The sequence below is a fragment of the Oncorhynchus gorbuscha genome, linkage group LG04, assembly GCF_021184085.1.
Source record: "Oncorhynchus gorbuscha isolate QuinsamMale2020 ecotype Even-year linkage group LG04, OgorEven_v1.0, whole genome shotgun sequence".
Taxonomy (NCBI): domain Eukaryota; kingdom Metazoa; phylum Chordata; class Actinopteri; order Salmoniformes; family Salmonidae; genus Oncorhynchus; species Oncorhynchus gorbuscha.
In genome coordinates, this window is record NC_060176.1 from 85,535,093 (window position 1) to 85,547,872 (window position 12,780).

Here is a 12,780-nt window from a genome sequence, read left to right on the forward strand (position 1 = left end):
GTAAAGAACAGGGTGGAGACACCCCACCCAGACCAAGGTGGAGACACCCCACCCAGACCAAGGTAAAGAACAGGGTGGAGACACCCCACCCAGACCAAGGTGGAGACACCCCACCCAGACCAAGGTAAAGAACAGGGTGGAGACACCCCACCCAGACCAAGGTGGAGACACCCCACCCAGACCAAGGTGGAGACACCCCACCCAGACCAAGGTAAAGAACAGGGTGGAGACACCCCACCCAGACCAAGGTGGAGACACCCCACCCAGACCAAGGTAAAGAACAGGGTGGAGACACCCCACCCAGACCAAGGTGGAGACACCCCACCCAGACCAAGGTAAAGAACAGGGTGGAGACACCACACCCAGACCAAGGTAAAAAACAGGGTGGAGACACCCCACCCAGACCAAGGTGGAGACACCCCACCCAGACCAAGGTAAAAAACAGGGTGGAGACACCCCACCCAGACCAAGGTGGAGACACCCCACCCAGACCAAGGTGGAGACACCCCACCCAGACCAAGGTGGAGACACCCCACCCAGACCAAGGTGGAGACACCCCACCCAGACCAAGGTAAAGAACAGGGTGGAGACACCCCACCCAGACCAAGGTAAAGAACAGGGTGGAGACACCCCACCCAGGCCAAGGTAAAGAACAGGGTGGAGACACCCCACCCACCCAGACCAAGGTAAAGAACAGGGTGGAGACACCCCACCCAGACCAAGGTGGAGACACCCCACCCAGACCAAGGTAAAGAACAGGGTGGAGACACCCCACCCAGACCAAGGTAAAGAACAGGGTGGAGACACCCCACCCAGACCAAGGTAAAGAACAGGGTGGAGACACCCCACCCAGGCCAAGGTAAAGAACAGGGTGGAGACACCCCACCCAGACCAAGGTGGAGACACCCCACCCAGACCAAGGTGGAGACACCCCACCCAGACCAAGGTGGAGACACCCCACCCAGACCAAGGTGGAGACACCCCACCCAGACCAAGGTGGAGACACCCCACCCAGACCAAGGTGGAGACACCCCACCCAGACCAAGGTGAACAGGGTGGAGACACCCCACCCAGACCAAGGTGGAGACACCCCACCCAGACCAAAGTAAAAACAGGGTGGAGACACCCCACCCAGACCAAGGTGGAGACACCCCACCCAGACCAAGGTGGAGACACCCCACAGACCAAGGTGGAAACAGACCAAGGTGGAGACACCCCACCCAGACCAAGGTGGAGACACCCCACCCAGACCAAGGTAAAGAACAGGGTGGAGACACCCCACCCAGGCCAAGGTAAAGAACAGGGTGGAGACACCCCACCCAGACCAAGGTGGAGACACCCCACCCAGACCAAGGTAAAGAACAGGGTGGAGACACCCCACCCAGACCAAGGTGGAGACACCCCACCCAGACCAAGGTAAAGAACAGGGTGGAGACACCCCACCCAGACCAAGGTAAAGAGCGGGGCAGAGGTTAAAGTAAAGCAAACAATAGAATTCAGCCTTCATCTTTTTCAGTACAGAATCACAATCACAAAGCTTCGGGAACAGAACCATAACTAATCTTAAAAAGTACAACATACTCAGTGAGACTTATGAAAAACCTTCCCTTAACATAAAGAATATACTGCAATCACAACGGACCCCCAGCTAAACAAAGCTGCACAAAACATTTTGGAGTTCAAGCCCGTTAAGAAGAAAGGCACAAAGAACCAGACAGGTTTGCAACACGGACCGACTCAGACTCTGAAGCAGATCGATACAAGCTTACATCTTACTAGGTAGGTTGAGGATAGGTTTGAGGATAGGTAGGTAAGCATAGGGTAGATCAATAGAGATAGATACATTACTTGGCCAAAAGCATGTGGACACCTGCTTGTCAAACATCTCATTCCAAAAATCGTAGGCATTAATATTGATTTGGTCCCCGCTTTGCTGCTATAACAGCCTCCACTCTTCTGGGAAGGCTTTCCACTAGATGTTGGAACATTGCTGCTATAACAGCCTCCACTCTTCTGGGAAGGCTTTCCACTAGATGTTGGAACATTGCTGCTATAACAGCCTCCACTCTTCTGGGAAGGCTTTCCACTAGATGTTGGAACATTGCTGCTATAACAGCCTCCACTCTTCTGGGAAGGCTTTCTACTAGATGTGGGAACATTGCTGCTATAACAGCCTCCACTCTTCTGGGAAGGCTTTCCACTAGATGTTGGAACATTGCTGCTATAACAGCCTCCACTCTTCTGGGAAGGCTTTCCACTAGATGTTGGAACATTGCTGCTATAACAGCCTCCACTCTTCTGGGAAGGCTTTCCACTAGATGTTGGAACAATGCTGCTATAACAGCCTCCCCTCTTCTGGGAAGGCTTTCTACTAGATGTAGGAACATTGCTGCTATAACAGCCTCCACTCTTTAGGAAGGCTTTCTACTAGATGTTGGAACATTGCTGCTATAACAGCCTCCACTCTTCTGGGAAGGCTTCCCACCAGAGGTTGGAACATTGCTGCGGGACTTGCTTCCATTCAGCCACAACAGTATTAGTGAGGTCGGGCACTGATGTTGGGCGATTAGTCCTGGCTAACAGTCGGCCTTCCAATTCATCCCAAAGGTGTTCGATGGGGTTGAGGTCAGGGCTCTGTGCCGGCCAGTCAGGTTTTAGTCCGTCGGACTGCCGGATGGTGAAGCATGATTCATCACCCAAGAAAATGCATTTCCACTGCTCCAGATTCAAATGGCGGCGAGCTTTACACCCCTCCAGCCGTTATTACACATGGTGATCTTAGGCTTGTGTGCGGCTGCTCGGACATGGAAACCCAATTCATGAAGCTCCAGATGAACAGTTCTTGTGCTGACGTTGCTTCCAGAGGCAGTTTGGAACTCGGTAGTAAGTGTTGCTTCCAGAGGCAGTTTGGAACTCGGTAGTGAGTGTTGCTTCCAGAGGCAGTTTGGAACTCGGTAGTGAGTATTGCTTCCAGAGGCAGTTTGGAACTCGGTAGTGAGTATTGCTTCCAGAGGCAGTTTGGAACTCGGTAGTAAGTGTTGCTTCCAGAGGCAGTTTGGAACTCGGTAGTGAGTGTTGCAAACGGGGACAGATGATCTTTATGCGTTTCAGCACTTGGCGGTCCGGTTCTGTGAGCTGGTGTTGCCTACCACTTCGCGGCTAAGCCGTTGCTGCTCCTAGATGTTTCCATTTCACAATAACAGCACTTACAGATGACTGGGGGCAGCTCTAGCAGGGCATAAATTTGACAAACTGACTTGTTGGAAAGGTGGCTTCCTATGACGGTGACAGGTTTAAGGTCACTGAGCTCTCCATTCTACTGCCAATGTCTGTCTATGGACAGATTGCATGGCCGTGTGCTCGATTTTATTTTACACCTGTCAGCAAAGGGTGTGGTTGAAATAGAACCCACTAATTTGAAAGGGTGTCCACATACTTTTGGATAGATAGATTGATGGACAGATGGATCAGCGGGGGGTTGTGGCCAGTGGCTCTAACAGCTGCTGCCTTCTGTAGATGGGTTAAGGCTCTGTAATGCTGTGCAGCAGGTCCCATGGCATTGTAATGTCATCCACCTAGCTGGCTCTCTGTGTGGAGATATTGAGCCAGTAGACACTATGTCCCATTATGGCATTGTAACGTTATATAGAAGGCATTTTAACGTTGTTGATGGCATTTTAACATTATATAGAAAGTATTGTAACATTATATAGAAGGCATTGTAACGTTATATAGAAAAAGCAAGTGCAATCAAAGGGGTGGACCTGCACTACATGGAGAATGTTCTCTTTGAGCATCTCAACCAATGAGCTGGGAGCTCTAGACTTGGCATTAGACTTGGTATGAAGTCTGATAGGTGTCGCATGAAACCACAGCCAGTTACTGGAGCAGAGGTATGAAACCACAGACAGTTACTGGAGCAGAGGTATGAAACCACAGCCAGTTACTGGAGCAGAGGTATGAAACCACAGCCAGTTACTGGAGCAGAGGTATGAAACCACAGCCAGTTACTGGAGCAGAGGTATGAAACCACAGCCAGTTACTGGAGCAGAGGTATGAAACCACAGCCAGTTACTGGAGCAGAGGTATGAAACCACAGACAGTTACTGGAGCAGAGATATGAAACCACAGCCAGTTACTGGAGCAGAGATCTATATAGATGTTTGGCCACTTAGATACTATGGCCAGTGAAATGGCAGCAGACATGGAGAATGTTCTCTCTGAGCATCTCAAATACTGATGAAGGAGCTCAAGCTACTAACAACTAGCCAGCTTCCCTTGCATTGGTTGTGTATGGAACTTAAATAAGGGTGATAAATGTTATGTGAAACAGGGAAAGCTGAAGCAAATAGGAACGAAGACACTAAGACATGAAATGCTGACGAGAAGTGAACTATGACCGCTGCGATGGTGTCAAAGAGAAGCTAGCGTATAGATCTAGAGAGATGCAGACATCTTGTCACTGATAATGCCTCCGTTATTAATCCTTGTGTTTTGTTCTTCTAGTTCGGGGAAGGAGGGAGCATCAGACGGGACTCATTTATAATGCTGTTACAGTCTCTCACAGATCCAACGGGTGATACCGTGTTAAAGGGGAACTTGCATACATAAACCACCACACTAGAAACATCCACACTATTGAAACGGCTCCAGTGGACTGAATGTAGAAATATGGTACGATAATGTACATATTATGTCATCTGACTCATGCCTCTGTAGGTTTGTCAGTATACATCGTTTTACACTTGAAGGTACGTAATATATATATATAATTATAAACAGTATTTTTAATATACATAGCCTATGTTTTTTTTGTTGCTTTAAATGGGGAATCTTATTTAAGATCAAGAAATTATACGTTTATTAACTTGGTAAAAATAAAAAGGGGGTGTGCTCTCCGAGATATTTAAATTTGTGAAGGTGTGCTGCCACCTGATTGGGATCCACTGATCTGCATATAATTAGCATATTACTGCACAAGCACCATGTTAAGTGCCTTGATCTGATTAGTTAAACTACACCCCCAAAATATATTTTGGTATTTGTTTCAGTTCATTGTAGTCCCAAAATGTTTTGCTTGTCAGCTATGAACAACAATGAACTAATGAAACAAATACCAAAGAGATAAAGGAAAACTCCCCCCCAAAACGAACAAATTTCAGTGTACCCGGGGGCAGAGGTCATACACATAAAGGAGCAGTATGATGTAGAACGCATCTAGTACACAGAATAACATCAGCTGTAGTCTATCTGCATCGTTCAACAACATAACGTAACTGGGGGAGGAGCTGAAACAGGGCCCAGGGGGTTAGGGGGAGGAGCTGAAACAGGGCCCAGGGGGTTAGGGGGAGGAGCAGAAACAGGGCCCAGGGGTTAGTGGGAGGAGCTGAAACAGGGCCCAGGGGTTAGGGGGAGGAGCAGAAACAGGGCCCAGGGGTTAGGGGGAGGAGCAGAAACAGGGACCAGGGGTTAGGGGGAGGAGCAGAAACAGGGCCCAGGGGTTAGGGGGAGGAGCAGAAACAGGGCCCAGGGGTTAGGGGGAGGAGCAGAAACAGGGACCAGGGGTTAGGGGGAGGAGCAGAAACAGGGCCCAGCCAACCAGACATTATCAATATGTAGACAGAGTGTTTAACAGTCAAAAGGATACAGTCTTACTGTCACAAGGCCAAAGACCCAGAAAGAGATTCACCAGAGGGAGGAGAGGAGGCATTTCTCCCTAACCACCGATCATCATTTAACAGTGAAGACCCTGCTCCACAGGCCAGGTTGATACTGTCCGTTGGTCTGGTCCGTCTGCTCTTCCTCAAGAGGAGGAAGTGGAGGACCTACGTATTCTATCTGGGAGGGAGGGAGATTCCTAACCAGTGTTACAAAAGTAACACGTTACGTAATCAGATTACTTTTATGAGTAACAGAGTAAAGCAACATGTTACTTTTTCAAATTGGGTTCTATTATTACAGTTACTTCGACAACACATGAGTTACTTTCAGAATCATCTCTCTGTGTCTGTCTGTCTGTCCAGGTTCAGAGAGCATTATGTCAACAACCTGTCCTGTGTCTGTCTGTCCAGGTACAGAGAGCATTATGTCAACAACCTGTCCTGTGTCTGTCCAGGTACAGAGAGCATTATGTCAACAACCTGTCCTGTGTCTGTCCAGGTACAGAGAGCATTATGTCAACAACCTGTCCTGTGTCTGTCTGTCCAGGTTCAGAGAGCATTATGTCAACAACCTGTCCTGTGTCTGTCTGTCCAGGTACAGAGAGCATTATGTCAACAACCTGTCCTGTGTCTGTCCAGGTACAGAGAGCATTATGTCAACAACCTGTCCTGTGTCTGTCTGTCCAGGTACAGAGAGCATTATGTCAACAACCTGTCCTGTGTCTGTCCAGGTACAGAGAGCATTATGTCAACAACCTGTCCTGTGTCTGTCTGTCTGTCTGTCCAGGTTCAGAGAGCATTATGTCAACAACCTGTCCTGTGTCTGTCTGTCCAGGTACAGAGAGCATTATGTCAACAACCTGTCCTGTGTCTGTCTGTCCAGGTACAGAGAGCATTATGTCAACAACCTGTCCTGTGTCTGTCCAGGTACAGAGAGCATTATGTCAACAACCTGTCCTGTGTCTGTCTGTCTGTCTGTCTGTCCAGGTTCAGAGAGCATTATGTCAACAACCTGTCCTGTGTCTGTCTGTCCAGGTACAGAGAGCATTATGTCAACAACCTGTCCTGTGTCTGTCCAGGTACAGAGAGCATTATGTCAACAACCTGTCCTGTGTCTGTCTGTCCAGGTACAGAGAGCATTATGTCAACAACCTGTCCTGTGCCTGTCTGTCCAGGTACAGAGAGCATTATGTCAACAACCTGTCCTGTGTCTGTCCAGGTACAGAGAGCATTATGTCAACAACCTGTCCTGTGTCTGTCTGTCCAGGTACAGAGAGCATTATGTCAACAACCTGTCCTGTGTCCGTCTGTCCAGGTACAGAGAGCATTATGTCAACAACCTGTCCTGTGTCTGTCCGTCTGTCCAGGTACAGAGAGCATTATGTCAACAACCTGTCCTGTGTCTGTCTGTCCAGGTACAGAGAGCATTATGTCAACAACCTGTCCTGTGTCTGTCTGTCTGTCTGTCCAGGTACAGAGAGCATTATGTCAACAACCTGTCCTGTGTCCGTCCAGGTACAGAGAGCATTATGTCAACAACCTGTCCTGTGTCTGTCCAGGTACAGAGAGCATTATGTCAACAACCTGTCCTGTGTCTGTCCAGGTACAGAGAGCATTATGTCAACAACCTGTCCTGTGTCTGTCCAGGTACAGAGAGCATTATGTCAACAACCTGTCCTGTGTCTGTCTGTCCAGGTACAGAGAGCATTATGTCAACAACCTGTCCTGTGTCTGTCCAGGTACAGAGAGCATTATGTCAACAACCTGTCCTGTGTCTGTCCAGGTACAGAGAGCATTATGTCAACAACCTGTCCTGTGTCTGTCCAGGTACAGAGAGCATTATGTCAACAACCTGTCCTGTGTCTGTCCAGGTACAGAGAGCATTATGTCAACAACCTGTCCTGTGTCTGTCTGTCCAGGTACAGAGAACATTATGTCAACAACCTGTCCTGTGTCTGTCTGTCTGTCCAGGTACAGAGAGCATTATGTCAACAACCTGTCCTGTGTCTGTCCAGGTACAGAGAGCATTATGTCAACAACCTGTCCTGTGTCTGTCCAGGTACAGAGAGCATTATGTCAACAACCTGTCCTGTGTCTGTCCAGGTACAGAGAGCATTATGTCAACAACCTGTCCTGTGTCTGTCTGTCCAGGTACAGAGAGCATTATGTCAACAACCTGTCCTGTGTCTGTCCAGGTACAGAGAGCATTATGTCAACAACCTGTCCTGTGTCTGTCCAGGTACAGAGAGCATTATGTCAACAACCTGTCCTGTGTCTGTCTGTCTGTCCAGGTACAGAGAACATTATGTCAACAACCTGTCCTGTGTCTGTCTGTCTGTCCAGGTACAGAGAGCATTATGTCAACAACCTGTCCTGTGTCTGTCCAGGTACAGAGAGCATTATGTCAACAACCTGTCCTGTGTCTGTCCAGGTACAGAGAGTCATTATGTCAACAACCTGTCCTGTGTCTGTCTGTCCAGGTACAGAGAGCATTATGTCAACAACCTGTCCTGTGTCTGTCCAGGTACAGAGAGCATTATGTCAACAACCTGTCCTGTGTCTGTCTGTCCAGGTACAGAGAGCATTATGTCAACAACCTGTCCTGTGTCTGTCCAGGTACAGAGAGCATTATGTCAACAACCTGTCCTGTGTCTGTCTGTCCAGGTACAGAGAGCATTATGTCAACAACCTGTCCTGTGTCTGTCCAGGTACAGAGAGCATTATGTCAACAACCTGTCCTGTGTCTGTCTGTCCAGGTACAGAGAGCATTATGTCAACAACCTGTCCTGTGTCTGTCCAGGTACAGAGAGCATTATGTCAACAACCTGTCCTGTGTCTGTCTGTCCAGGTACAGAGAGCATTATGTCAACAACCTGTCCTGTGTCTGTCCAGGTACAGAGAGCATTATGTCAACAACCTGTCCTGTGTCTGTCCAGGTACAGAGAGCATTATGTCAACAACCTGTCCTGTGTCTGTCCAGGTACAGAGAGCATTATGTCAACAACCTGTCCTGTGTCTGTCCAGGTACAGAGAGCATTATGTCATTGCATAAATAAGTTGTTCTCATTAATGCGGGGTCTTTCTTGGTAGAGTGATATCACCTATGAATTCCCTGATCATAGCTCGGCTTCAGATAGTTAGAAAAGAAGCTGTACAAAAATTATTTGGCAATGTAAAGCTTCTCAAACAGACAGACGACCGTCTACCAACGCTGAGCAGGAATTACAATGATAATGATTTGAACAGGAGTCGCCGGAGGTGTCCCATATGGCACACTATTCCCTACATAGTGCACTACTATAGACCAGAGCCCTATTCCCTATATAGTGTACTACTATAGACCAGGGCCCTATTCCCTATATAGTGGTACTACTATAGACCAGAGCCCTATTCCCTATATAGTGGTACTACTATAGACCAGAGCCCTATTCCCTATATAGTGGTACTACTATAGACCAGAGCCCTATTCCCTATATAGTGGTACTACTATAGACCAGAGCCCTATTCCCTATATAGTGTACTACTATAGACCAGGGCCCTATTCCCTATATAGTGGTACTACTATAGACCAGAGCCCTATTCCCTATATAGTGGTACTACTATAGACCAGGGCCCTATTCCCTATATAGTGGTACTACTATAGACCAGGGCCCTATTCCCTATATAGTGTACTACTATAGACTAGAGTCATGTTACCTATATAGTGTACTACTATAGACCAGAGCCCTATTCCCTACATAGTGCACTACTATAGACCAGAGCCCTATTCCCTATATAGTGTACTACTATAGACCAGGGCCCTATTCCCAATATAGTGGTACTACTATAGACCAGAGCCCTATTCCCTATATAGTGGTACTACTATAGACCAGAGCCCTATTCCCTATATAGTGTACTACTATAGACCAGGGCCCTATTCCCTATATAGTGGTACTACTATAGACCAGAGCCCTATTCCCTATATAGTGGTACTACTATAGACCAGGGCCCTATTCCCTATATAGTGTACTACTATAGACCAGGGCCCTATTCCCTATATAGTGTACGACTATAGACCAGGGCCCTATTCCCAATATAGTGGTACTACTATGGACGAGAGTCATGTTACCTATATAGTGCACTACTTTAGACCAGGGCCCTATTCCCTATATAGTGCACTACTTTAGACAGAGCCCTATTCCCAATATAGTGGTACTACTATAGACCAGAGCCCTATTCCCTATATAGTGTACTACTATAGACCAGGGCCCTATTCCCTATATAGTGTACTACTATAGACCAGAGCCCTATTCCCTATATAGTGCACTACTATAGACCAGAGCCCTATTCCCTATATAGTGCACTACTATAGCCCAGAGCCCTATTCCCTACATAGTGCTTTCCAATAGTCCCCCGTAGGCAGTGAGGAGTGGGTGGGGGGATAATAAACAATAAGCCAACATGTGACCCTCCTCACCCCGTAGGGAGAGAGGGGAGGGATAGAAGGAGAAAGGACAGATTGATTCCTGAAACCCGTTCCTGAGCATGGTGGTCTGAATGAGGAAGGCGGGGGGAGTATACAGGCTGAAGACAGGAGGAACCAGAGCACACAACGAGGAGAGTCCAGAGTCTGATCTGTGGAGAGAGAGAGAGAGCTGTTAAAGAGAGAGGGAGAGAGAGAGAGAGAGCGAGCTGAGAGCGAGAGAGAGCGAGCTGAGAGAGCGAGAGAGCGAGAGAGAGAGCTGTTAAAGAGAGAGCAAGAGAGAGAGAGAGAGAGAGAGAGTTAAAGAAAGAGAGAGAGAGCTGTTAAAGAGAGAGAGAGAGAGAGAGAGAGAGCTGTTAAAGAGAGAGAGAGAGAGAGAGAGAGAGCTGTTAAAGAGAGAGAGAGAGAGAGAGAGAGAGAGCTGTTAAAGAGAGAGCTGTTAAAGAGAGAGAGAGAGAGAGAGAGAGAGCTGTTAAAGAGAGAGAGCTGTTAAAGAGAGAGAGAGAGAGAGAGAGAGAGAGAGAGAGAGAGAGCTGTTAAAGAGAGAGCTGTTAAAGAGAGAGAGAGAGAGAGAGAGCTGTTAAAGAGCTGTTCGATCGAGAGAGAGCTGTTAAAGAGCTGTTCGATCGAGAGAGAGCTGTTCGATCTGTTAGAGAGCTGTTCGATCGAGAGAGAGCTGTTAGATCGAGAGAGAGCTGTTCGATCGAGAGAGAGCTGTTCGATCGAGAGAGAGCTGTTCGATCGAGAGAGAGCTGTTCGATCGAGAGAGAGCTGTTCGATCGAGAGAGAGCTGTTCGATCGAGAGAGAGCTGTTCGATCGAGAGAGAGCTGTTAAAGAGCTGTTCGATCGAGAGAGAGCTGTTAAAGAGCTGTTCGATCGAGAGAGAGCTGTTAAAGAGCTGTTCGATCGAGAGAGAGCTGTTAAAGAGCTGTTCGATCGAGAAAGCTGTTAAAGAGCTGTTCGATTGAGAGAGCTGCTAGAGAGAGAGAGCTGCTAGAGAGAGAGAGCTGAGAGAGAGAGAGCTGAGAGAGAGAGAGCTGAGAGAGAGAGAGCTGAGAGAGAGAGAGCTGAGAGAGAGAGCTGAGAGAGAGAGAGCTGCTAGAGAGAGAGCTGTTAGAGAGAGAGCTGTTAGAGAGAGAGAGCTGCTAGAGAGAGAGAGCTGCTAGAGAGAGAGAGCTGCTAGAGAGAGAGAGCTGCCAGAGAGAGAGCTGCCAGAGAGAGAGCTGCCAGAGAGAGAGCTGCCAGAGAGAGAGCTGCCAGAGAGAGAGCTGCCAGAGAGAGAGCTGCTAGAGAGAGAGCTGCTAGAGAGAGAGCTGCTAGAGAGAGAGCCAAGAGAGAGAGAGCTGAGAGAGAGAGCTGTTCGAGAGAGAGCTGCTAGAGAGAGAGAGAGCTGAGAGAGAGAGCTGCTAGAGAGAGAGCTGCTAGAGAGAGAGAGAGCTGAGAGAGAGAGCTGAGAGAGAGAGCTGCTAGAGAGAGAGAGCTGAGAGAGAGAGCTGTTTGAGAGAGGGAGCTATCCAGAGCACCGTCAACAAAGGCAGTCCAAAATGACCCCCTATTATTCACCATACTTGGGCAGAACCTCATAAGGCCCTGTCTGCTGTTTGTACCTGGTTCTATAGGTTAGGACCTGCAGACTGTGTTGAAGCGAGCCGTCTCTTCAAAGATCAGCTCCTTCAGGGTCTCTTTGGGGAGATCATCCAGCTCCATGTCAAACTTGAAAGGAGCCTCGGCTACAGGCTAACAGAGAGAGAGAGAGAGAGAGAGACAGGAGGTTAGAGTCTAAACTAGGGTCCGGGTTTATTATCTCTGTAGGGTGGTACACACACACACACACACACACACACACACACACACACACACACACACACACACACACACACACACACACACACACACACACACACACACACACACACACACACACACACACACACACACACACACACACACAGTTGAAGTCGGAGGTTTACATACACCTCAGCCAAATACATTTAAACTCAGTTTCACAATTTCTGACAATTGCCACTTTATATAATGTTTACATACCCTACATTACTCATCTCATATGTAGATACTGTACTTTATACCATCCATTTTAAATTATTTTAACGGCACCTTCGCCAAATACATTTAAACTCAGTTTATCACAATTCCTGGCATTTAATCATAGTAAAGATGTCTTAGGTCAGTTAGGATCACCACTTTATTTTAAGAATGTGAAATGTCAGAATAATAGTAGAGAGAATGATTTATTTCAGCTTTTATTTCTTTCATCACATTCCCAGTGGGTCAGAAGTTTACATACACTCAATTAGTACTTGGTAGCATTGCCTTTAAATTGTTGAACTTGGGTCAAAAGTTTCAGGTAGCCTTCCACAAGCTTCCCACAATACGTTGGGGTAATTTTGGCCCATCCCTCCTGACAGAGCTGGTGTAACTGAGTCAGGTTTGTAAGGCCTCTTTGCTCGCACACGCTTTTTCAGTTCTGCCCACACATTTTCTAAAGGACTGAGTTCAGTGCTTTGTGATGGCCACTCCAATACCTTGACTTTGTCCGGTGAAATGTCAGAGCGCCAAATTCAAATGAAATTACTATAAATATTACGCTTTCATGAAATCACACAAGCTACACTTGTTGTTAATCCAGCCAACGTATC

At 47.6% G+C, this 12,780-nt stretch overlaps 1 protein-coding gene and 1 long non-coding RNA gene across 5 annotated transcripts in view; both read right to left on the reverse strand.

Moving 5' to 3' along the window:
- Window positions 1-2,956: 2,956 nt before the first annotated feature.
- LOC124034738 lies at window positions 2,957-9,052 on the reverse strand. 4 transcript variants are annotated; one of them, XR_006838633.1, is made up of 4 exons: window positions 8,302-9,052; window positions 7,053-7,924; window positions 6,721-7,000; window positions 2,957-6,612 (listed from the first exon to the last, which is right to left on the reverse strand). It is a non-coding gene; the product is annotated as an uncharacterized LOC124034738 (long non-coding RNA). The 4 variants fall into 4 exon arrangements; XR_006838632.1 differs by having other exon boundaries at window positions 6,721-7,924; window positions 8,486-9,052; XR_006838630.1 differs by having other exon boundaries at window positions 6,721-7,924.
- An 860-nt stretch (window positions 9,053-9,912) lies between these two features.
- Window positions 9,913-12,780, reverse strand: part of LOC124034739 (mitogen-activated protein kinase 1) — a 102,472-nt gene continuing 99,604 nt past the window's right edge. Inside the window, exons 7-8 of the mRNA XM_046348247.1 lie at window positions 11,731-11,860; window positions 9,913-10,274 (exon numbers count right to left, since the gene is read on the reverse strand). Coding sequence (XP_046204203.1) covers window positions 11,744-11,860 — 117 coding nt within the window. The 3' untranslated portion in view covers window positions 9,913-10,274; window positions 11,731-11,743. The remainder of the gene's footprint in view (window positions 10,275-11,730; window positions 11,861-12,780) is intronic.